The sequence below is a fragment of the Polypterus senegalus genome, chromosome 1, assembly GCF_016835505.1.
Source record: "Polypterus senegalus isolate Bchr_013 chromosome 1, ASM1683550v1, whole genome shotgun sequence".
NCBI lineage: Eukaryota > Metazoa > Chordata > Cladistia > Polypteriformes > Polypteridae > Polypterus > Polypterus senegalus.
Window position 1 is genome coordinate 316844208 of NC_053154.1, and position 27459 is coordinate 316871666.

At 36.6% G+C, this 27459-nt stretch overlaps 1 protein-coding gene across 4 annotated transcripts in view; it reads right to left on the minus strand.

Annotated features, from left to right (window-relative positions):
- LOC120515490 (MOB kinase activator 2-like) overlaps nucleotides 1–27459 on the minus strand; it is a 241829-nt gene that overhangs the window by 49716 nt on the left and 164654 nt on the right. The window contains exon 1 of one of the 4 annotated variants that reach the window (XM_039736555.1): nucleotides 12707–12953. The exons of the other annotated variants lie outside the window; for them this stretch is intronic. Coding sequence (XP_039592489.1) covers nucleotides 12707–12822 — 116 coding nt within the window. The 5' untranslated portion in view covers nucleotides 12823–12953. Of the gene's footprint in view, nucleotides 1–12706; nucleotides 12954–27459 lie in introns of those variants that run through there. 4 annotated transcript variants of the gene reach the window in all.

The following is a 27459-nucleotide window of genomic DNA, read 5'->3' on the forward strand; positions in this document are numbered from 1 at the left end:
GCCGCATGTGAATCCTTAATTGCCAAGTTATTTTTGTTCAATTCAAATTTCAATTTATTTTTAAACATGGAACTTCCATTTACAAAACACAAAAAAATTTACACAATATGCCTTATAAACATACAATACCCATTCACACTGTATAAGTTACTAATCTTCTAATTTGCATGATGTTAAGTAAATCCATTTCAAAAGCACTGCATTTTGAACATGTTCATTATCATAAGTACATCATGGGCACAAAATGTAATTGAAGCTTCAATCATAGAACAGAATTCCACACCCTTACTATGCAACTGACAGAAGAGCTCCAAAAAAAACTGAAAACTATGTACAGAGCTTTGACTACATTTCACTACATTCTGTGGTGCCTTAAAAAATCTTATGAGGTACCTTAACATTAGAAGAAATTGAAAATAATGAAGACTTGAAGACATACAATTAAGATTTAGAGACAAAAAAGTGTTCCTAAAGATTCAAATCGTAAAACCAAAGTCATGTAAAATTAATTTAAAAGTCACTTAAAGGCATGTATGGGTTGTTTTGAAAGGTCTGAGACACAAGCAGTGTTTTGTTTAGCTAGCATTACCAATCACATGTGTTTCCATATTTATACCAATGCAGCCAGCTGAGAACTCAACTGGCAAACCTGTGGTTAACAGCTTTCCCTTAGGGCACCCTATAAGGCTAATGGATTACAACTTGGGCCCTACCAGATTCACACAAGAATTTCCAGTCTTCTTTCAAAGAGAAAACACTTGTCAGTTTTGTTTTCATATATTGAAATCTGAAGTAGTGTGTGCCAAACCTCTGGTTTTCAAAATACTCCCACAGATTACATCACAGGTAGTGGCTGTAAACAGACAGACAGACACACTTTAATTAATTACACTGTTGATCAAGTTAATTGTTTAGTAATTGGGACCGGACTAGGACTCATCAGGCATTTGTAAATTTGGATCTATTTAGAATCTTTGGCTTTTTCCCTTGCCTAACTTTAAAGAACTTAAAGTCATTATATACATATCATTTTTACTCTTGGACCACATACTCCTCCACGTCTCAATGACCAACTAACTCATAAATCTCTCCCTTCATCTTCTCTAAAGGCAGCTTTGTCTGAACTTTTCTCCTTTCATCTGCACTAGCTTTGTTCTCTTTTTGACTTCCAATATACGCTACTTATTTTTTCCTATTCAGATTGTACACTTGATGAAGGCTACACAGCCGAAACATAGTGTCTAACTTTTCTTCCTTTATTTGCCCCATAAAAAAAATAATTTATATATATATATATATATATATATATATATATATATATATACACACACATAGCCAGAGATTTGCTTTGCTTTTAATCTTACAGAAGTTTAGCCTTCAAATGTTTAATATACTACAATCTGTCAATCCTGTCTGTAGATACAGTATTATAATGCTTTTCTTAAATAATGTTGCTACAATAGATAGATAGCATTTATCCTCCTCACAAATGTTACAGAAACTGTTACATTTCTTGTAAGCAATACTAATTACTTCATGCGTATAACCATAACAGAATTGCAATTTGGTATCTGATGTACCTGCCATGCAGAATGTGCTGCTAAGCACCTTTAAACAAAGAGAAGACAAAGTTGTAAAAGTCATTAATATATCCATGCCCTGGATTAATATCAAGTAAGTTTGTTGTGCTTAGATTTTTTCCATTCAGATTGCTGGCATGGAATAGTGCCCGTTCATACTAAGGAATGTGGAAAATGTTACCTACACTGGGCAAAAAAACCTTACATGGAACATTTGTTAGAGACAGACAGATATACTGAACCTTCTTCATCATGCTCATGTAGACACAGGGAACACTAAAATACTGTACTCTGCATATGATTAAGTGGGCTAGTTGGCAGTAGAGTGATTTAGATATTCAAGCAGCTGTCGAAAAACAAGATGTTTCTCGTCTACTAAACTGTGTTCGTCAAGAGCTTTTCTTAGTTCTTCTTTGTCAAGTTGTTAATCCCTTTATGTTGCAAATAGCTGTCAGTTGCCTATAGATCTTTCAAGTGATGTAGTGATAGTCCTCAATATCTGTAGTTCGCACATTTTACTAAGGTTTGTTCTTTCAGAATGTCTTCCTTCACACTCCCTATTCTTGCTATTTTTTCCATCTACCGTGTCCACCACCCATGCAGATGGGTCTACATTCCTTCTATTGTAATCTCTTTTCCTTATCCAGCAGCCATACCACAGACACTTCAGTAGAGGTCATCGACAAGAAACTAAGCATGTTTGGGCAAGGCCCGTACTTGAATGGGTGACCATCTAGGAAAAAGATGGAGCAGCTGTCCTTTGGATGAGACATAAAACCGAGGTCCTGATTATCTGTGGTCATAGATGATCCCTGGATATCCTGGGAAGCAACATATTAGATGTGAATTAAGTGGCTCCCCACTCATTAAAGCACTTTTAAATAGTCAGAAAAATGCTATAATATTGTAAAGAATTAATATTATTTTTCAGCCTCAAGGTCTTTGATGTTTGAGGGATTGTGGAACAGTCATTCAAGCTGGCAAAAAGGCTGATGTCATCTCTACCTATCCGTCTCTGCAGATGGACAGAAATGTGGATTACTTTGTATAATAAGAGTTACAGTGTTGCACTTTCCTCCTCTTACATGTTTTCTCACATTCCATGTGCCTCTGGATGAGGTGCTAGCACTCGTCTTCTCTCATCTCCTAACTGGATATTTACTGCTTCTGATCTTCTTAGCACCTTCTCAATTTCTCATTTTGAACTTCAAGCTGTTTTAGTAACCTTCCCCTATAATCTGCTTTTCATCGTGATCTATCATTCTCCAGATAACCTTGTAAATTTTGTGGATTAACCTGAATTCTTTCTTTCTTCTGTAACCCTATGCTCCAAAGCTACAGAATGATCTCCTTTTATTTATTTGTACTGTTCCCAATTTACCTCTGTTCAGGTGTCTTGAAAAACCTTTTATTAAATATGTTGGACCTGCTTAGCTTTTCTCGTACAGGATAGCTGCTGTTATACTGATAAAGAGCTATTTTTTATTTTAGTCTAGTTGTAGTAGCTCTACTCCCTTACGCTCGTTTTCTTTTTTTTTTTTAATCTTGCTCTCTGTTGCTGTGTGCACCTTTGTTCTTGTATGTATCATAGCTTACTTTGTAAGTTGCATTGGATAAAGACATCTAAAAAAATAATAGTAATATAAACTGAGCTACAAAATGGTTCCCAGAAACAAAGTTATAAATTAAATTTACATTTTCTATAGTCTTCTAAAAATATTTAACATTCATACAATAGGCACTGTAAATGTGAAAAGACAGCAGAAATCTTCACTTCTGTACTTTATTGATAGGTTAAATGTCATGAATCTGACATTTACATTTTGCAAAGAACACACCTCTCAAAAACTCAAAGGATTTAAATGTACCAGGTTTAATTATTTCAACTCATTCATTTCCAACACTCATGCATCCAATTCAGATTTACAAAAAGCCAAAGCCAATGCCAGCAAAAATGGGTGCAGGGAAACAAACCATTACGGAGCCACCAACTGACTGTAAAGCATTGTTTTGGCCTTAGGAAGAATTCTTTCATAAGTAAAAACACCACCACTGACAAGCACAGCATAACCCTCAAACAAGCATTTTAATAATTTATTATATAAACATTGATAGAAGCACACCACTACTCAGAAAATTCCTAAATTTGATTTTACACACATAACAGGTAGTGGAAGCAAACCAGCAAACAACAAGTTAGATTCTTTTAAAAGCAGATACAATAAATCATAATGTGTTAGATCACAGGCCTCTGTCTTGAAAACACAAAGCAATGAGAGCTTAGGCCATGCACAGAACACTTGAGATACTTATTGGCATCTTAAAAACTAAAGGTGATTAACTAGCATCTTGCCTTTACTGGCCTGTATAACACAATTGAGGATGCTAATGTATTGTATTTAGTACAAACAAAACAGTACCCTGTTTTCAGTTTTATAAATTGTTCATAAACGGGGGAACAAATACATTACAAAAACAAAATTAACAGAACATGTGCAATTATACATAGATGTGAATCAAGTATTAACAAACCACAAAAGGCACATTTCCATTATAGCCTGATCTGAATACACCTTGAGCAGAGCTGCAAATAGCTTTGCATGTACACTTCCATGTTTTAACTCTTTAAAGTTTACACATGAAGACTAAATGTATACTTTTTACTGACAAAAATAAAATGCAGTAGGATAAGAAAAGAAAAAAGCCTGGAGTTGTTTATTATTTTATTTGTTATAAATATATAAAACAATACCGGTCTAAAGCTGTTCAAATGTTAAATGAATTGAATTGCTTCAGAAACAGAGCAGCTCCCAAGAAGGAATATTTGAAAAAGACCAGGAGGATTTAAATGATGACTGTACCAATTATATTGCAAAATGTAATATACATCAAGTACAAGAATGGAGTATGAGACTTTGAGAAATGAGTAATGTTTTCTAATCATTTACATGTTTTACTCTCTCACAAAGTACAGTATAATGAATCCACATAACCATGGACAGTGGCCAAAGAACACAATGTATTTATTATTTAAATAAAAAATAAAAATGAATAAATATTTTTGGAAGCAAAGGACTTTACCTACCCTTCATATAGTCAGTAGTTCTGAGCATGGACTTAAGTTTTTGGAACAGTAAAATTACATTATAGTCCTAAATTGCATTATCATAATCAAATGAAAAACAACACTTTTTTTTTTTTAATGTTAAATTGCTTTTTGCAGAACATCTGAAATATATAAAAGAAAATTTTATGTTTACATATAACACTGATATAGAGACTGCTCATGTATCACCTATAACCAAAAGAGAAGAAAATTAGGGAGCTAAACTAAATTAGAATGATTTTGTTAATCCAAAAACTCAACTGACAACATCCGGAGTACAGAGATACAAACTCTCCCTCACAATCTCCAATCTTAACTAACCCAGCAGCATTGCTGAAATGGCTTGGCACGTGTTAACAGTCAAGTAGCACACAGCACCTTTTAAGGCAATGAAATGACTCTGAGAAAATCCAGACAGAGGGCGAGAGCAAAAGAAACAAGGAGAAAATGGTTCACAAGCAACAAAATGAGATAAATCAGAAGCTAAGAGGAAAAAACACAACATTCAGTGGCACTGAGATGCCAACTCAAAGATTCTAATGAGAAAGGGTATCCTTAAGAATCAAGTAGCTGCATGATTGATGTTCTAGATCAGGGCTGTGGAACAGATGTATAGGGACTGGGATTTTACCTTCAGCTCTCCAGTTAGACAGTTTTAAAGTGCTGTATGATAAAACAGGAAATGCCACTTACAGAAAAAACTATGCACCCCTGTTATAATTTAGGACTTAAAGTGGCAACATTCTAAGCATCACATTTGGAATGCCAAGGAAACATGCCTTTCTACTGCCAAAAAAAAACAAGTCTGTGTGCCCATCCTGTTGCAGTCTTTATCATTCTAAAAGTTGATGCATCACAAACATTAGCACTGCTTTTACGAATCCTATAACAAATGAAATTTGGCAGAGACACATGTATTGCACGGTGCATTGCAAAAGTTAACTCTGAAGTCCCTCTGCTTGATTATTTAGCTTTCAACCCGTCTTCAACAGGTAAGAAAACTATTAATGACATATCTGCACAGTGAAAAAAATCAAACACTACCAAACTCTCACAGGTAGCTAAAGACAGATTGATTTTAGATATGAATTTCAAATAATATTAAAGTATTCCACAGGATGAGTTTAGAAATATTGGGGGAAAAACAAAAAACAAGTGAAGAATGTCACAGACGAAATTCTGGAAGCTGTTTCCCCATTCTGACTTCTAAAGAAACCTCTCAGGCATTAATGGGGAAACTTTTATGAAAGCCTTTTAAAGAGTATGATGTGGGAGTAAAACGTGGCTGATAAAAGCAGAATATGAAGCAAAGCTGCAACGAAGAAAGGTGTGAATGACTGGAGTATCACAGAGTGAGAGGAAGATCAATTCTGAGTTAAAGGAAAGACTTTGTATTGAGGCAGTAAGTGGTGTGTTGCGAAAAAGGTGGTTTGAGCATGTGCAGTGTAAAGGAGATGACATTTTGGGGAAGTGGTACTCCAAGATGAAGGCGTAGGGAATGAGGCCCTGAGGGAGGTTTGAAACTGATGGTGTCAGATGATGTAGAGGGAAAGGGTTTGGGGCACTTAGCCAAACTCAGTAAACACAGAAAAATTACATCATAATCATCATGATGATTGGTATGATCATGGATCAAATCATTGTACCGGAAATGAATTCACAAAGAAATGACTCATCTCAACTTAAGTCAACAGATAAAAATGAAAGTTGAAAAATGTGTATTGACAGAAAACAAGCTGATGCTTTCATACATGCAATCACATTCAAGTCTCAAAAATGTTTGCTCATATTTGTTATTATAATTTTTTACATATGTGATTTATTATTAAGGCGTCAATAGTCACGGTTATTAGGCATACAGATACAGCTCACTTGACTGCTTCAGCTTAAGAAGTATGTATAGATTTAAACCCTGAAGCCAAACAAAGCAAATGTTATCTGTCAAAAAATGATGAGCATGTTTTATGATGTACACTTAAGTTCAAAGAAAGTCATCCAGGTGTCACTTTTGTGGTCAGAAGGCTTTGGTGCAAACACGTTACAAGTAAAACAGCCCTATCTATACTGTAAAGTGCTTAGATATTCACACAAGCTTTCAGGTTCATTAGTGAGGGTGAAAGAAAGGGGTATGTAAGCAATTAACTCAATGAAAAACACCACTTCTTCAGCAATGTGCCAGCATTAAATTCTGCCATCTCACTGCGTGCCTGCTACGGCATTTCTCATGGAAGTTTCAATGACTTGTAATAAAACAATCCTGAAAAATAGGCAAACAAAATCATATCTTAAACAGGTGAATTACATACTGCTTTATACATTGATAATGCCATGCTAAAATCAATATAAAAAAGGGGGAAATTTTGTTTAAAAAAACAAACATTAAAAGAATAAAAAAACTGACTTCGGCTGCATGATAACTCTGAAGAAAGATTTGAAATAAATTTGATTTGTTTTTTGTAACTGGCATTATAAGTATGCTTATTATTTAGGACAGGGTGTAGAGATCCCTAGTAATTAAGCCATAATTCTTAACTAGCTGGGACATGTAAGAAAGTGTAACAGCTCCAAAACCAGCAGTTCAAGTGCAGCAAAAATGGAAGTACTTTGCTAAGAAAAATGGAGCTAGTAACAAACACAATATCAAAAACCATGGACAGTTTTAAAAGCTTTCATTAAATACAAAGTGGAAGAAACAAATGTATCAGGAGTACTACTTGAATTCTGTGAAAAACATTGCCCACTTTAAAGTTTCACTGAGAAACAGATATTTAGTAACAGAGAACAAACAAAATATGTCCAGCAGATGTGTGCCATGTGAAGGATCTAATCAATTCCTATTCTATTGAAAAAGCAAACAGCAATGTTTCTCAGCTAACATTTTGTTACTCGGTGTGTTACTCTTAGGTGTTTAGCTGTAGCAAGATTCTACCTTTTGTTCTAATCCACAAACATTTATCCAGAGTCAAAAACATCATCATTAAACATGTGAAAACTGCTGAAGTCTGTCCAATCTAAAAGGTACTTTCACGCAAGCATTCCAACATATGGTGCATCTCCAAATAGAGTCAAAGAGACAACCCAGATTTGAGTCTGTTCTCCTGGCAAAAAAAGTCAACCAGGTTGGTGACAGTAAATGGCCATAAGGAGGCATGCAATGATGATACATTAAAAATGATTAGAGATTTGCTTTTTTAACTAATTACATAATTATTAGCTGTACACAAATCAAACATATTGAAAATGTGGTGGATTCAAGAGATAAGCATTCACTTTAAACTATCATCTCCTTTTATGCAGGCATTCTGCTGTTTAATTCTCCTTTAAAAAAGGGCACATTTTCATAAAAATAGAGAATGATATGGAAATATTACCCCAGAGTTTAAAATGTTTGAACTACTATCAGGATTGGAGTGTTAACCTATAAAGTGCTGAAATGTTCATAAAGTTGCAATCAGCTAGTGACCACAGCATCGGACTTTAAACCACAGTTACAAGTTTAACCATTACAACAGTATGACTAGGAAACATTTTAATTCATTCAAAAGAAATCCAAGGTAAAAAAACATGGAAATTGCATTTAACAGTGTGATCTGTAAATCACTTTGGATAAAAGCATTAGCTAAATGCATGTTTTGCAAATAATGAAGAAATAGGTTTTTCTCTAAGCGCTTTGGAAATTTCCACCATGACCTCTGAGCAAAAAAGCAAAAATGAATGCTGCTGCAATTTAATGACATAAGCCACAAGCGACTACAGAGCAAGCAAAACAAAAAAAAAACAAAAAACATTGGGGTGGGTGGGAAGAAGCACTCAAATTGTGGAAATACTCAAGGAGATATACTAATTGTTGACGTTACTTAAAATAACCTCTCCTCAAACCTGCTAATACATCTGTTTATTATGGAGTAGAGTGACAACAGGTAGTATGCTTGTTAGACATGCAATCAAGAATTTTACTGTACTCTGTACACATGACAATACTGCTACTTAAGATATTATAAATGAGTATGAATGAAGGTCACTTTTATTTTAAATTGGGATTAGTGCTAAAATTAACTAACAACTCAATAACCTAAATGTTTTTCAATCTTCTCTTAAAAGAAGGAAAAAAATAAGGATGTAATTTATTTTAACTTAAACTGCAAGCATTTGTTTAATGGCTCTATTATGGAAACTACACTACTAGCCCAAATCAGAAGATTGTAAAAACTAAAATTCAGTCCAAATGCACTACAAGAAAATAAGGCTTTGTAGTGTCTGGCTCCAATTCAATGATTGCTGTTTAAAAGAAGAGAGCCAAAAATTCAGACAATGCAAGCTGTTTTCTCTTGCTTTGTTTGGACACACAGGAGCAGTACAACAACTTGCCAAAAGTAACCTTGCACCATAGTGAGAAAGGTCTTAGTTTATGCAGTGTGGTCTAAGGTGCTGGACTATAAACCACAAGTTTCACCTTCAGCTTCCTACATGACCTTAAGTGAGTCATTTAACCCATCAGTGCTTCAGCTGCACGAATATGGAAATAACTGCATTATACCTGCAACTGCTCTGAAAGATCAATAAGATAAACTAATAAATGACAAACTTTGCATGCTTACAAATATTTAAAATAGGGCCTATTTATTTCCACTATTACTAATTGACCTTAGCCTACATTTTATCTTTACTTACATTACTACTAAAACCCTTTAGACTGGAAAACTACAAGAAATTCATGCCTTTGTAAACAAAATACGAATATCTACACATATGTCTAACATGGCTATTTGATCTGCAAAATTTACTTAACCCAGACTGTCTAATGATAAAATGTTAAAAAAAAACCAAAAAACTATACATTTTAAAAACTTCCATTTGTGAGGTAGTCAAATCAAGCTAATACAATTAGGGTTAGGGTTGTATACAAGCTATACAATTACAACTATACAATTAAGCTATACAATTAAACAGGTCAGTCACAAGAAACATACCCTATAGTGGTCTAGTTGTTAACTATAGATCACAAAGCAGAGTGTCTGTGTGATCCTGAGTGAGTCACTTACCCTTAAATTATTCACATAGAAACAAACATTTTACACCACACCTTCATATAGTCAACACCACAAAAAAGTACTTTGCAACACCTGTTCACATACACATACAGATAGGTGATGAAATGTTGGGTCACAAAGAGAGAAGCGAGGAGATCAAACTATTAATTGGGGAGGCTACCAGTTTACAACATAATCACTGTAAGCCACTTTGTCTAAAAAATGAAGCACAAACTGAGTATATGTAAAGCACATTAAGAAGGTGTTCAGAAGGACGAGCTATATAAAATTAATTTTGGTTTTAATTAAATCTGAATCACTTGACAAAGAACAGGTAAACTGACACAATATTTCTTTAACATACCAAATTAAAATAGTTGTCAAAAAGAAATATGTAGCATTATATACACCCAAAAATTTAATGTATGGAGAATTGGGGAAACTAAGACAAAATAACCATGACACGGAACCACACTTTGAAAGTAAAACCTGTAACCAGCAGTTTCCACCACTAAGCCACAGACCCAATAAGACATTTGTCACCAGAAAGATTAACTTCACTGTTTAGCTGTTAAACAACATTACTCCTACTCACTCAAAACAAAATTAACAAAAACTGTACTGATACAGGACATCTCTGTAGTAGCTAATATCTGATTTTACATCACTTGGGTGAAGAAAAGATTCCTCCACGGTTTACACTCAGAAATGCTATCTAGCATTCGTTGGAAGAACACTGACCCAAAATAACATGTATTTAAGTACACTGAAATCCATCCACCCCAATACCTGTTTAGAAATGAATTCCTACATAAATCTATCTTTGCATAAGAAGCATTTTTCTCCTCTATGAATTGTACAGCCCATGTAACAAACATTTTAACATTTCACTCTAGCTCCTACTCACTCATCATCCAGTAACTACATGAATTTTCCTTGTGGTACTTCTACTGAATGTAAAGCATTGCCTTACAGTGCCACCCTAAAAATACACAGATCTCTAACACCATTAATCATGTTTAAACAACTATATCTATCTGCAGAGTTTTATTGTAGGTTCAGATGACATATAAATGGGAAATTGAAAGCTTAACACACTTTACAGTAATGTATACTCAACTTGTTTATAATACTATTAAAAAGACAATTCTATTGATTTTAAGAGAAAGTAAAAAAGCATTGCTACTTAAATATTAACATAAAATCTATTTCATGAACATATAAATATATATTTTAAAAACAGAACTTCAGTTGTATTCATTTAGATAGGTGTATAGTTTGGTTCAGATTTTGCAGTATTGCTGAAAGAGAACACAACCAGCCTATGCCAGCCATATAAGCACTTTAATGTGCGCTTCTCAAAAAAAGGGAATCCTAACAGTAGGATCAAAGTTCACATTAGTTAACTACTCTAGCCTATCCTACTAGTTTGATTCGACACACAAGGATTGATAATCACTTCTACTAGGATGAACAATGCAAGCTTTGTTGCTTGTCAACTGTAATATTTGCAGTTGCTTTGGGATAGTTAACAATAGTACAGCTCCAGTAAAGAGTAACTTTGAGACTACCTTCAAATTATGCACAACAAACACAAACTAAACATGTAACTTAAAGAAGCTCCTGAAATGTGGCTTTAGCAAATAATTTAATTACATTGAATTGTTCCAATACATCTGCAATGTGGTTGTTCTGCATTAGTTAACATAGTCTTGTACAGAAGTCAAATGTCAATACTTTAAAAAAAAAAAAATAAAAATAAAAAATAAATCCATCCATTGTCTGTACCCAGGGTCCCATGTGCTAAAGCCTATCTTGCAGCATTCATTAAACTCATTTATGCAAGCATTACTCCAATCACACTATGTTCAGATGTACAGTAATTATCAGATGTCAACCAAAGCAAATCACAAAATGTATGGCACAGCTGTACTGAATCAATAGTTAAGAGTGGACCTATAGCCCTGTGATTTATAGTTTAGCTCTTCAGTGTTTTTTTTTTGTCGCCTCAGGGTGACGACTGCACTTCTTCCAAATTCATAGCATGTAACTGAGCTTTGCAAAAACATTGCTAATGTTTTGTTTTTCCTTTTCATTTAAACGCAAAAGAGCTTCAAAGAAAAATACAACCGCATTGTCTCCTTAAGCATTAGAAGGTTAACCTGTTTAAGACTGATGACAATTTTAATTTCAGAACGATGAGACAGTGCATGCTTTTAACATGGACACTGAAAGTGGCTCACTAATATAACAAGTTTTCTAGTAACAGCTGATTTTGACGTTTAGAAATGTACTGTCCTTCCAAATTGTTTTAAGAACTGCAAGATTAACGCTTCCCCCTTTCGTGTCGTCTGCCAAAATGCACCACATAAGAATAAAAAACAGAATATTCCTATCGACGTGATCTTCGCCTTTCCTGAAAAAAGTAAAAGATCAAAGCGAAGCGGCATGAACGTCGAGGCAAGTCTAAGATCACACGCCACAGCGATTCAGCAGGAAACGAGGATGCGGAGAGCACAACGGGAGGTTTGATCAACAAACCGCCCATTAAACAAGGAAAAGCTGGGGGAGAGCATTGCTGGAGAGGACCCAATAAACGTGTTTTAAATGCAAATCCTGCTGAATAATGTACTGATAAAATAGTCTCACTAGAAAACTACCTTCCAGTATGCTGCGTTCAACGATAAGCTATGGCTCCTTGCTTGCTTAGCTAGGCACGTTTTAGTGGCGCTAACTGTGAAAGGCGCTATATATAAAACCAATCACGTCTCTGAAAACAAAATTTAGGAAAATAAGGGCTACATGTCGCCTTCGTCCTTATTCATTAATATAATAATTCATTTATAATGCGGGTTGAATCGCATGCTCAGAAATAACAAATCAAAGGATTCGCTAGGTAGAACTTCTCCCCCACATGCACGCCAAAAGCCCACAAATGACGGACAATAACTGCGAACGGCGCCAAGAGTGCGCATTTTGATTCTTTTTACCGTAATACTCTTCCCATCGCTTGCAGGACCATTTTGCAGCTCAGTCCGTTTTTTGATGCCGTTGTATTAAGCAAAGTCGGTCTGTCGCCCGAGTAACCACAGTGATCTCCCACCATGGTCTTCAAGATAAAACGAAGTATTCGCTGCTCCCTCGGACTCCCAACCTCTTGCTCAGCTTGGTGTAGCTCAATGTGCTGCAGCCTAGTTTCTCGACTGCACACGCGGGCCGCCGGCACCTCCCACCACCTCGCGTAGACCTATAGGTTAGCCTGGTGGGCATGGCAGCAGCTTGGAAGGTAAGACGGTGGGTGTGGCGAAGGGCGGTACTGCCGGAAAAACTTGAGCGACTCCTTCTTGGTTTCACCTCTCCGAAGCCTCAGCACGGGATTAGGGAAAAAAAAAAGTTACGGCGCGCTACTGAACCCGCTCATTTCCTGTAGGATCGCGCCGTTAGCAACTGACTTTTTGAACTGACGCCATGCCAGGCCTCTGGAAGATCAAGATCTTTGCGATGAGGCGCTGCAAACTGCCAAACACAATGTTGCATTCTGAATATGTGGGATTCGACCTTTCGAAATGTACTCATCAATAATGTCGCATTATCTCTTGCAAAACAAGCTTCTGCCGACATCCCGAGGCTTTGGCGACAATGTGCCGAAGATTAAACGGCGCCTCACCTGAAATCGCGCAGTAACAGGAATATATCTGTCCCCAGAAAAGGTTGCAAGATTTGGCTACAGCGAAAGGCTAGAAGGTTAACTAAAGTTCATAGAAGTGTTCAATATAACCCAAAAAAGAGTGGAGTTGGGTTTCACCCGAACTCGAAGTAATCGTTTCATGTTAACATAAATCTCTAATCTCCACCCGATCTCTGTATACTGTTTTGTCTTCGTATGTACACGCCAATCTTTCTCTAAAACCACCCAGTCAGTCAAGTTTGATTATACAAGAGGTGTCATGAAGGAGCATATGCGCGTAAGAGCTAAGACAACCTCCCCAGCCGGGGATGCCTACAGCTGTATAAAACGCTGCATGTGTAAACTGCAGTTTACATCACATGGATTCGTAAAATTAAGGAGCGGATGTATTGTCAACCGCGCCAATTTTGCTGAACTGCACAAAAATTATAACAGAAAATTCTTAACGGATGGAGATCCATTTTCTTTTAGAAAATAAACTGCGCTTTTCTTCCATATCTCAACAGACATTGGTTTAATTATTCGCCATAATAGGCGACTGGCATAAAAGCAGATGAAAGATGAAAATGTGAAATTGTCAATGTAAGAAATAAAGAAAAATCTAGCAATAAAATACAACAGAATTAACAAAATTCACAAAGAATTTGCACCAATCTGTCCTTCCAGAAAAAAGTAGTTACATTTTTAACAATACTAATTTATAGTTATTACAATATTGATCGATTATGTGCACTACATATCCATGCATATTTTAAACGCGCTTCATCGGGAGGAGGGTCTGAAGGGAGCTGAAGCCAATCCCAGCAATCACAGAGCGCAAGGCAGGTACCCCTGGACACAACGCCAGTCCATCACAGACAAAACACATACACGGGCTACTTTACATCTATCTATTTTATATATATATATATATATATATATATATATATATACACACACACATACACACACACACACACACAAAGTGCACAAATAATGATATCCAACACTCTCATTTTACTGTATACCCATCAGCCAGGATGTTTATAACAAACCAAAAAGAGATACATGAATATTTATCAATTATTTGATAATATACTGCTCAAAAAATCAAAGGAACACTTTGTAATCCAAGTATAGCATCAAGCCAATGAAACGTCTGGGCTATTGATCTGGTCAGTTAAGTAGCAGAGGGAGTTGTTAATCAGTTTCAGCTGCTTTGGTGTTCATGAAATTAACAACAGGTGCACCAGAGGGGCAACAATGAGACGACCCCCAAAACAGGAATGGTTTAACAGGTGAAGGCCACTGACATTTTTCCACTAGTTTTGTATTTGGCTATGGTCAGTGTCACTACTGGTAACATGAGACAGTACCTGAGACCCTACAGAGTTTGGTTGCATAGGTAGTCCAACTTCTCCATGATGGCACATCAATACCTGCCATTGCCAGAAGGTTTGCTGCGTCTCAGAGCACAGTCTCAAGGGCATGGAGGAGATTCCAGGAGACAGGCAGTTACTCTAGGAGAGCTGGACAGGGCCGTAGAAGGTCCTTAACCCATCAGCAGGACTGATCGGTATCTGCTCCTTTGTGCAAGGAGGAACAGGATGAGCACAGCCAGAGTCTACACAATGACCTCCAGCAGGCCGGCCACTGGTGTGAATGTCTCTGACCGATCAATCAGAAACAGACTTCATGAGGGTGGCCTTAGGGCCCGACGTCCTCTAGTGTGCTCACTGCCCAGCACCGTGGTGCTCAAGTGGCATTTGCTATAGAATACCAGAATTGGCAGGTCCACCACTGGCGCCCTGTGCTTTTCACAGATGAGAGCAGGTTCACCCTGAGTACATGTGACAGACGTGAAAGGGCCTGGAGAAGCCATGGAGAATGTTGTGCTGCCTGTAACATCGTTCAGTATGACTGGTTTGGTGCTGGGGCAGTGATAGTCTGGGGAGGCACATCCATGGAGGGACGTACAGACCTCTACAGGCTAGACCATGGCACCTTGACTGCCATTAGGTAACGGGATGAAACCCTTGGACCCATTGTCAGACCCTAGCTGGTGCAGTGGCTCTTGGGTTCCTCCTGGTGCATGACAATACCTGGCCTCATGTGGTGAGAGTATGCAGGCAATTCCTGGAGGATGACGGAATTGATACCACTGACTGGCCCCCACGTTTGTCTGACCTAAATCCAACAGAACACCTCTGGGACATTATGTTTCAGTCCATCCAATGCCGCCAGGTTGCACCTCAGCCTGTTCAGGAACTCAGTGATGCCCTGGTCCAGATCTGGGAGGAGATCCCCCAGGACACCCTCCGTCATCTAATTAGGAGCATGCCCCGACGTTGTCAGGCATGCATACAAGCACGTGGGGGCCTTACAAACTACTGAGTACAATTTGGAGTTGCTAAAATGAAAGTTCAGCAAAATGAACTAGCCGGCCACATAATTTTTTCACTTTGATTTTCGGTGTGTCTTTGAATTCAGCCCTCTGTAGATTGATTATTTTCATTTCCATCAAACAATGTAGCATCTTCTCATTCCTGTTACTCAGTCCATATCAGTACAGGCAGTCCCCAAGTTACGGACATCCGACCTATAACTTACAAACGGGGCCGTGGCTGCGACGCATGCACCTTAGTAACTGAAGCTCCGTCATGTTTGGCCTGGGGACACTGCAAGCGGTGGCTGGACGGGGGTGATTTCACTGCTCGCCCAGTGTAGTGTCCCTTGGGTGGCTCCCGGCAGCAAGCGGTGACCCGTGGTCCATAGTCACCAGGTCCACATCTATCACTTGTGTGCAAGACAGAGGCTTGATGGGATGGTTTGCTGCCCGCCCACCACGCCACCGCAGTTACTGCTCCTGACTGGACGCAGGCTGGATGGAGCGGAGGGGGGCGTTTCGCTGCCCACCCACCACACACGGCTGCCCCGTTCGTTCTCGGTGGGTGGCTGGTGATGCTGCAAATGGTGACCTGGTTATGGCAGAACGGTGGCCATTGAGGGTGAATGGGGCGGCGTGGGGTAGCATTGTAGTGTGCCTCTGGTGGCTGCCTGATGAATGGGGACAGTGGTGGGCGATTCATTACCCACCTTTGGCCGCACCGTGTTCATTCTCGGTGGGCGGACTCTGCAGGCAGCATACTGTTGTGGAGGTGACCGTGTGGTGGGTGGTTGGTGAACGAACTGCCCCTCGCCACCCCCATTCATTCTCAATAGCAAGCCTGCTTGTTCTGTTATGCACATAGCAGGAAGTTGTCTCTTGTCAGTACATCAGATGTGTTGATGACAGGCGCCTTCCTGCTGTGATAGCGTGGACAGTGCTGTGCAGAAGAGCTCATCTTAACCTTTTAATAATAATAATAATAATTCTTTGCATTTATATAGCGCTTTTCTCACTACTCAAAGCACTCAGCAATTGCAGGTTAAGGGCCTTGCTCAAGGGCCCAACAGAACAAAGTCCCTATTGGCATTTTACGGGATTCGAACTGGCAACCTTCCGATTGCCAGTACAGATCCCTAGCCTCAGAGCCACTTTTGTCTTCACCCTTCAAGAATGTCTCAAACACAAATCTGATACAAATGCTGGTGATACAGTAAAGAAGAGAAAAACCATCACCATTGAAAATAAAGTAGAAATAATAAAAAGGTGAAACTCCATCATTCATTGGCAGAGCACTTGGTTACAATCGGTCAACAATAGCATTTATTAAAATAATGGACCTGTTCCGACTTACATACAAATTCAACTTAAGCACAAATCTACAGTCCCTATCTCGTATGTAACCTGGGGACTGCCTGTATAGATATCCAGCAGGACCTTTTTCCCCATTAAGATCGGATGTGTTTTCAAAGTATTACTTTAATTTTTTGGAGTAGTTTATTTATTCAGTTCAATCAGAGACCCCTCATCCTTCAAACAAGAACTTTTCAATGGAGCCAGCCTCAGATCCTATTAATGAATGACATAAATCAAATGAATCAATTGAGTGAGTAATGTTCAAAGGAATCAAATCAAAATGCCAAGTGGTAATCCTGCATTATGTTACAGGTTTAATTAAAACAGCAGTCTGCAAATGACGATACAACAGACCCTACAGTCTTTTTTGAATGTATGTGTAAATGACACAGTCCTGTGGATGTTTAGCCTGTCTTATATTAATCAATTACATGGTTGTAATACCATTCAGAACATTTTAGAGTATGCACATAGCATATTCCTGGTAATTTTTTAAGTCAACTTTTAAATAATAAAATGTATGCAACACTACATATATTACACTTTCAGTAGCAACACATTTGTGTTTTTACTAAACTCAAAATAAGCATTTAACAGTTCCTTTCGGTATCTAGTATGAGAATGCAGGTTTCTATTATATCTTTCCCTTACAATACATTATCCATTTATTATGCACCTAACCCGATAATCACATTTTAAAATGAAAAATAACCAAACACATCTGAGATGTACTTGTAATGTAAATCCAGGGTTTGTACTAGATTTAAAAAGGGAAAACAATAAATAGGTTCAAGCAAAATAAAACCCTAGCTTGACAATAACAGCAGTCTTATGGCATTAGCCAGCTCAAAAGCCATCTAGCTTGTCTGTCCCGGTATTTGGAAGGTAGTGAAGCTCCCTACTGGCTCAGGAATTAGATTGTGTATTTCAAAGCTAATAGTTGAACTGCATCCACAAATAAACCTGCCTGGACTACAAGTGTAAAATTGTGGAATCTTACAGATTTCAGGTATAAAGCATCTTGACAAGATGTTCACTATGGAATTGAAGCAGTAATTATATAACAATTTCTGTGTTCTATTACACATGACTATAATGTGTAATATATCTATTATCTATCTTAGCAATATAACATTTTCTGCATTCTATTACACACGACTATAATGCATGTAAATTTTGTGAGCACATTCATCACTGGTTATAAAAGGTCATATTCTTTAACAATGCACTTTCCTTTACCAAACCTGGTGAGTAATACATACATTTAAAAATGTAACAGAAGTCAAAACCAAAATGATCATAATGCAAAAAGCACACAATATGAACACCATGTCTTGTGTACACTAAAGCAAATGTGCTTGATCAGTCAAATAAGCAACAAATAGTGACCAAATGCTTTTAACTATAAAACAAATAGTTGCCAGTTCAGATTGACTAACAAAGTTAACCTAAAAATTCATATGGCAGTGTCTTAGCTGTAGAAACATGAAACGATCCTGATAATGGGGATAGTGTCTGCTATTGAAAATTGTTCATGCAGACTTAGCATGTCCTCCAAGTATCTTAGATACTTTTAATAGACATTTTTAATTTCCACAAAGATTTCAAAAATGCATTTTAGGCTATTTGGTAACTCTAAATGGGCACTGTGTATATAAGTGTGTCCTGCCATGGGCAGATTTCTGCCTTGTACCCAGTACTGAAGCTATAAGAACCATATTCCCACAAACCCTGAATTGGACAAAGGGGTTAGAAAATGGACACATTTATCAATGAAAGAATGTTAAGTATGCTAAATCCTTTATTTTGACAACAATTGTGAAAATGTATTAGATTTTTGTGTTTATTTCATCGTAAATATCTAAATTAGACACTTACATTTGTAGACACAAATAGCCTATTACAGTACTATGTTTTGAATTCTAAAAAAAGTTACACCATAATGAATGGTAAGTAGCCATGGTTAAGAATTTCCAGTTTTTCCATCCAAAGAGAATGGAAAAAAAGAGACCAAGCCACAAAACTTCTTTATAACCTTCAATTATTCCCAGAGAGACTTCTATTTCTTACTTTGGCAAAACTCAGCAGCTGCTTGCCCTTAATCGACAATCGTTTATACTAGAATTGGAATTTATGGATATCGTTCACTGCATTCAAATATCATTTAAAATCCACATATTTCAAAATCCCAAAGTTTTGCTTAAATCCATAAAAAATTAAAAGGATGTAAAAATGTCAATGAAGCAAATACAGACTAAAATTAAAGGTCTTACTGAAAGCTCCTTTGGTTATTTGAGTGGTTTTTGCTCTCATGTACTCCAATCAACATAGGAAAAAACTGTAACAGTAATCCAAAAAGGATCTGGTAGAAAAACACACAAATTGAAAATACATGACAGCTTACTGCCCATCTGGGAAAAAGTGCAACAAAATGCTCGAACAGAGGAGGAACCATGAGCAATTTTAAGACACCAAGGCCCGTTTGTTCATTCTAACTAATCTCATCTTCATGGACTAACAGCTGCCTTTCATGTAATTCTTGGACAAATGTGTGCTCTCTCTCACTCTGCTTAAAGTGTGTTATTTGCTCTCTTAAGCTTTTTATAAAATATTTCCAGTTTAAGCTAACACATTTTTTATTATGAATCTGCCACTATCAACTACAGCATTTCTATAGTTAATTGTGCTATTTACAAATTTGTAAAAAGGTGTTGGCACCAATTCGGAATGTTTGAAGGTTTGCATATTCTGACTTGTATTTGGCCACATTTCTTTGAAACACAGTCATGTTTATGTGTGCCTTTTGCAGAAAGGTGAAAATATTTGAGCTTTTCAATTTCTTGTACAAAGTGATGAAAACTTGACAGTTTCTATTATATCATGAGATCAAGCAGTCCAAGGGAAGGGCTACCTAGAGTCAAGTGATTCAAATAATTTTCCAAACAAGTCACATTTTTCTCCTAAATTAAGCTCTTAACAAATTATTTATTAAATAACCAACCAAGTCAAGAGACATAGTAAACGTGAAGAAAGTATATGAGATAGGTAAATCTTTCTAGGAGCAGATCTTTTATCAAAATTACTTCAAGGAAAAAGCCTTAAATCATCCAGCAAAACAAAAACACAAAGCACAGATCATTATCTAGGGATATAACTGCAGACCTCTTTCACCTTGACTAAAGTCAATATTAAATCTAATATTGAGGAAAAAACATGAAGATGAGAGCCCAAAATCATGCAAGAACTGCCACAATGGGCTTTAACAGGCCCTGCCTTTTGACAAAACCCCCCGCCTTGACTATCTAAGACAAGGAAAAACTCCCAAAAAAACCCTAGTAGGGAAAAAATGGAAGAAACCTTGGGAAAAGCTGCTCAAGGAAGAGACCCCTTTCCAGATAGGTTGGGCATGCAGTGGGTGTCAATACAATACAGTACAATATATAGAACAAAACACAAGTACAGTAATCCTCAATACAATATAATAGTAAAAAAAATATATTACAAGTACAGAGCAGAATTTAACAGTAGATGATATCATATAATATGATTTGGGATTAAGACTTAAACAATTTAGTATTCTGTAAAAGAAGTATATTTGGTAAATGGAGATAAGACATATTGTACAGACTCCATCAAAGAATATGATTTAAGATTTGGATCTTGTAAGACCCAGGCAAAAATCACTATTTTTCAAATAAAGACCAAAAATTGAAGCCTAAACAAAAATATTATGCTGAAATAAATGTATTTTCTCATTTGGTGAAGCAGATCTTTGTGGTTACTTGTCATTATTCTATTGCACAGCAACCAATGCATTCCTTGCATAACTTCTCGTCAGTTACCAATCACTACAAGCTACTAGCATCCACAAATCTATGTGGGATGAATTTGCAACCTTATGTTTCTTTCCAATAATTGAAGGGAAAAATTAGAGTTTTTGTTGCCTTCATTTATTTTCTAATTGCCTAATCAGGAAAGTGCCCTGGTGTCTAATAAATCAGAAGCAATAACACAAAGAATATGGATGGCATTCTTCAAAATACATAAGGATGACTGTATGAAGGGGAGAAAAAACAGTAAACACCTGCTGCCGCACTGGTGCTGTCCTCAAGTAGTCTACTTTGGCTGTCATAGTGGGTTGATATTTTCCATTTCCACCTTTCAAAATACTATACAATGCACATTCTTTACCACTAGCATATCTTTCACCTTTCTATGGCATGCTCATTTTCTTTACGCTCTAATGATTGCAACAGTGTGAAAATTAATTAAAAGCCTAAATAGTGAAATAAAAGTGGTATGGACTACTTCAGGTAAGCTGGTATGTGTTTTGTATTAAATAAAACATATTTTAAAATATTCCCATTTATCATGGTGCAAGACAGTGGCAATACATTGCATGTGGGTCATATCCATTTGATACCACTGCTACTAATAATTTGTGTTAGTCACCCTTTACACCAGTTACTTCTACTGTATATTCACTGTATCAATGCAGGTAACACAGAAACATTTCTATTCATGTCTTGCTAATCCTTCAACATGTCTCTCTTATTTGTGGGCACTCAAGAGAAAGCATTTTAAGGTCTTTCCACTGGGCACATCTGCTGAAGAATGGATGATTTTATTAGCAAGATGGAAAATTAAAACAAAATGAAAATTTAAGAAGAAAGAATGAAGATTCTCTTTATTTTGTCAGCAAACACAAAGTCACCATTTTGGACTAGGTGTAGGGCCTGAACATGCTTCACATAGCACTGAAGCACTGCACTGGGAGCTTTTAAGCTGGAAGCAACCAAACTTTCTCAGCACTGCAGAATAGTTCAGCAGGATAAAGGTTATTTGGTGTAGCGTTAACTATTTCAGCAGGTTTGTAGACCTAAAGTATGCGAAAGATGACAAAAACATTGCTTTTGCTTGCATCCAAATTATTTCTGACTAACAGACTAATGAAATATTAAAATCTTAATATGGACTAAGGAACAGACAGTGATTGATGATGAGAGGGGGAAAATTGAAGTCAATCAATACTGTATGTTGTACAAATGGTCTGTTTTTTTTTTTTTTTTTTAAATTTACCACCTTAACTAACTCTGAATCCAAAGCATTTTCCAAATCATAGGCACATCTTCCTATTTTTTTAATGACACGAACACTTCAGAACTACCGTGTGAAGCAGTGACAGGGACTGGAACGTCAATGTTGCTTTAAACATTAGGAGGCAATATTGTCTGCAAGTTTTATTCCTTCACATACACCCTTAAGCACCTTTGAGTGAACTTACAAATATCACAGTTGTGCTTAAACCTTAACTGTTTGAGGTGGACAGTCAAAGTTTAACATTTCAAATCTGCATCTGCTTTGTCTGATTGTGAAAAGCCTGGTATGTCACTTAAACCAACAACTGATTTCAAACATTTCATATTAGAAATATATTCTCTCAAATGTACTTGTGGCCATCGGAATTTATATCTGATATTCATGTACATTTCCATGTAAGGTATGCGACAAGAAGACTCAAGAACAATAAAAAATTTGAACGAGTCATTCAGTCCAACACAGCATGCCAATTCTATCCACATAATTCCTCCAACATGTCAACTTGAGATCTGAAGGTCCCTAAATTCCAATTTAACAAGTTTCCAAATGTAACTCGGTGTTCTTGTTTTAAAGCAAAACTCTGGGTCTATTGTAGTAATTATGTTCATAATTTCAAACTCTTCAGTTATATCACCTCTTATTCTCTATTTATTTAAAGTGAAGCATTCAACATCTTCAATCTTTCATAATAATTTATACCTTGCAATCTCTGGATTTTCTCTTTTTTAGTAATTTGGAGAATAAAACAGCATGTAGTAATCAAGGTAAGGCTTCACCAATACATTATAAAACTTAACAGTTTTACCTTTTTAACAATTTTTTCTGCATTCAGCAGGTTGTAATACTGTTTTAAGCAAGATGTTAGTTCACAATACTGATAATAGTTTAATATTAAACTAGCCATCTGAAAATACTTTGTGTCCTTTTTTTAATTTTTTTTGCCTTTTACTGCATTTAAATGTTATTCACATTTCAAAATGCATTGTACTTGTCATTCCAAAAGATGGCACATCAATGGTGCATCACAAACATTTGTTGTAATGCATTGTATTGCTACAAATGTTTGACGTGCCAACTGCTGGAATGACAACTGCAATGTATTTTATTACTACATGCATTACAAAATAGAATCCAATAGACTGTATACTACAAGTTAAATGCTGAGGTCTGCATTGATTATTTAGATTTCAACCCATTTTAGACGGGTACCATAGCCAGTAATATATTTAAGAACAACAGATATTCCTTTGCCTCTGACTGAAAGCATTGTACACATTAATTATATGCTTCCATAAAGAGTTAAAGCCTTGTAGAATAACCTTTGACAGCAATTACACCACAAGTCCCTTAACTCATCTTAAAATTGAAAATAATCCCATTTAGCTTTATAAAATTGCTAAAGTGCCATCAAGATGAATAGGGACTGTTTGTATACAACAATTTTTTGGTCATTCCACAGATGCTAAATTGGACGGAGGTCTAAGGTTTGAGTGAGCCACTCCAGAACATTAACCTTTTTGGTTTTAGGCCTTGTTTCTGTAGGAAGATGAATCACCTTTCCAAGTCCCAGTGCTCTTTCTGATTAGTATCAGATTTTTCTCCAGAATATTTCTGCGTAGCCGTATCTTTATCCCCACTGCATGATGCTGACACCACCATACTTTACTTTAGGGATGGTGGTCTCAGTGTGATGTGCTATGTTAAGTCTGTGTCAAACAAGCAGTAGTGCCTGCTACTTAGGTTCAAAAGGTTTTTGTATACTTAGACCAAGGAAATGGTACACAATTTGGAATAGCAAAGAAACGCCCAGTCTCTGATGTATTTATTATGAAAGCAGGTGAAATGCCTCAAAACCAATATGTGGACTCCAGTCTAGTAATTTTGTAACACAGGAAAGAGTTGGTTACTTCAAAGGTAACTTACGCATTTTAAAGTAACAGGGAATACTTGTACCATTATGTACTTTTTTTCCCCCATTTATTTAGAAAAATGTGTGAACTCTTCACTTCACCATTAGAGTACTTTATTATAATGATTCCTAAAAACACTGGTAAAATGCATCATGGTTCTATGCTGTAGCACAGTTAAATGTGAAATATATAAGGTGCACCCTTTTCATGTCCACTGTATATAAATTATATACGTTTTTTCTTGACAAACATGGTAAATGAATTTGAAAGAAGCCTGCTGTCTTTCATTGGGCAAAAACTTGTCTATGGAATTGATGACAGAATACAGGTAAGCTGCATGGCAAGCATAAAACTCCCCTAAATGTCGCAAAGTTGTGTTCGAAGTAATGCAAAGCTAAATAGAGAACTTTCAATCTTTAAATTTAAATCTGAATATTCAAACAGTAATACACATTGGAATGCATATGAAAGCAGCAGCATGTATTTACTAAACTGGTTTTCTTTAAGAAATTACAAATAGTTTCTCCATCTCTGCTTTCTGCAATTAAAAAAGACAACCTGTAACACCCAAAGCAAACTGAAAACATATAAATCTTTTTAGGAGTATACAAATAATCTAAAACATAAATTAGAATAGCTAAAAACAGTTACTCAAAATATCCATCCCTTAGCATTTATATACATGACTTTTACAGCACCGCCTGACCGTGTCTTATAATGAGTTTTTGTAAAGGACACCCTTGAAAGAATCATCTGCATAACATTAGAGGTGTGAATGAGCTTGTTTCAGCATTCCAGAATAGTCATCTACACCATTTACATCATAGAAACCTGTTAAGAAGTGGAGATCTTATGATGCTGCCTGTCTTAACTTTTCAAAACCATTACACAACTCTGCATGAACATTTATTTTAGGGAATGCTCTTTTAAAATTAAGTTCCGACTCTGAAGGGCCAAGATAGCTGTAGGTCTTCATTCTGTCCTCTTTCTTAATAGGTAGAGCAAATTAATGATGAAAATAGAACACACTTATTGCTTTAATTTCAACTTAAATCACTATGTAGCATTCAGAGTCTTAACTCGTAATAGCTTCTGCTTTCTTTACTTGACTGCTAATGAGCAACATAATCAATTCTGTCCTATTTTAGTTTGTATGTGTTCATCACATAATCTGTTCCTAAAATATTTATAGAGAGAAATGTGATGGACTAATATACTGTATATGGATCTGTCCCACCCACAAAAACTTTGGATAAGTTACTGAAAAAAGAAAAATATTTTTTTTTTTGATGTGGAAGAATAACAGCACTAACAATCCACAAAGTTAAATAATGCTGTTCATTACCAGCAAGAATTGGCTTGTATGCAGAAGCTGGAAGGAGCTAAACCTGCAACTACCTTCCAGGAACTCCACTTGAGACCAATACCTTAAGGCAAGTTTTTGTTGAATACCACAATAAGAAATTAATTTAATCATGTATGTTGCAAGCACATGGCAAATGTATCAGAAAATATTTAAAAAGTAAACCGCAGAGACAAAACTCTCACATTCACACAATGGCTAACACAGCTGCCTTGTATGGTTGAACCCTGTAACCAGTACTTTCCTGTGGGTTTTGCTTCCCTGTCAGTACGGGGTTTCCTCCAGTTTCCCTAAAACAACTTGAACTCAGCACTGTGAAAAATTCACCCCAATTATTAAGTTATTCTGTATTTTGACCTATTTTTCCATAAAGCCTTTCTTTCTATAGTTTTTATAGAACAACATACAGTGCATCCGGAAAGTATTCACAGCGCATCACTTTTTGCATCGACAAAGTATTGAGCAAAGGCTGTGCATACTTATGTACATGTGATTTCTCAGGTTTTTTATTTTTAATAAATTTGCAAAAACCTCAAGTAAACTTTTTTCACATTGTCATTATGGAATAAGGCTGTAACATAGCAAAATGTGGAAAAAGTGATGCGCTGTGAACACTTTCCAGATGCACTGTACATAATAACATTGTCAAACCCATCATATCCAATTGTGGGTCATGGGGGATTGGAGCCTCACCCAGCAGACTTGGGTACAAGGCAGCAACCAATCCAGGACCCAGTCCCCGTCCATAACAGAACCGGCTCAAACACACAAAAAGCCAGTTTGGAATTACCAGTCAACTTAACACACATTCCTCTATGACTTGGAGGAAAAAAAGACAGCCATAGAGAAGACTTGCACAGGATAGGTTGTTGTTATATATTATTTTATTTCAAGATTACTCTTATTAACATAGTCCCAAGCTTCTCTCAACATTGTGTCACTGCTGCATTATTTGCTTTTACTTAGATTTGCAGTATTCATGATGTTATTTTACCGTACATTTTGCCTGTTTGATACTACATTGCCCTGTTTGTATAACTTGCACCAGCAAAAAGCACTTAAGAAAGCAAGGATTTATTGATTGAATGATGAACGGAAAACAATAATAAATTTGTACCCCTAAATCTGGACAAATTTTGTCAAACTAGATATACAAGTACTTGCACTATATTGAAATCATTCTTTACACTGTATAATCCTCCAAAGTGGAAAACAAAAGACAGAAGTAACAACAAAAAAAAAATCTATACCATTAAAATCTAAGAAAAAAGTGTCAGGATTCTCTGCTTCAGCAGGCTGAGCTCAGCATAGCACAGCAGCACCTCATGCTTGCAGCCAACACTGCAGGCCCAAACTGCGCTGATCCTAACCAAGCTGGAGAGTTAAGGATTAGGTTTCACTCTCAGTGATATCATACACCTTGATGCAGCTTCCAGACATGGCTACATAAGTGATGAATTGTAACTGTCAGTTTCACTAACACTCTATGTTCCCACAGAGACTTGCACATCAGATTTTCAGCAGTTGTGATTTCATCTGTACGAATGAGAAACTGATTTCTTCCATTTTCTTGGTTACTATTGTCTGTATTCACCATATTGAAGACTGTTTGCATCAATCATCAATAATATAAGGTTAGAGAATGGGAATTGATCAATCATGATGGTATTTGTACTGCCTGGTTCTTTAAACAAACCACAGACAGACAGACAGACAGACAGATATTCTCCCTTGCATTTCAGGCTTATCTATGACGCAAAGCATTGTCAGCATTACCCCTGTAAAGCTAGCGTGTAATCTATGTCCCAATTTAGAACTGGCTGCTTAATAGACAGGGGACATCAAATGTTTAAAGTTTCTTAGATGCAATCATTTCACAAAATATGTATTATGCAGCTTCCTGTGGAACTTCATTTACCTAAGCCTTTTATATTTGTATATCTTTTACCTTTCGATTACTG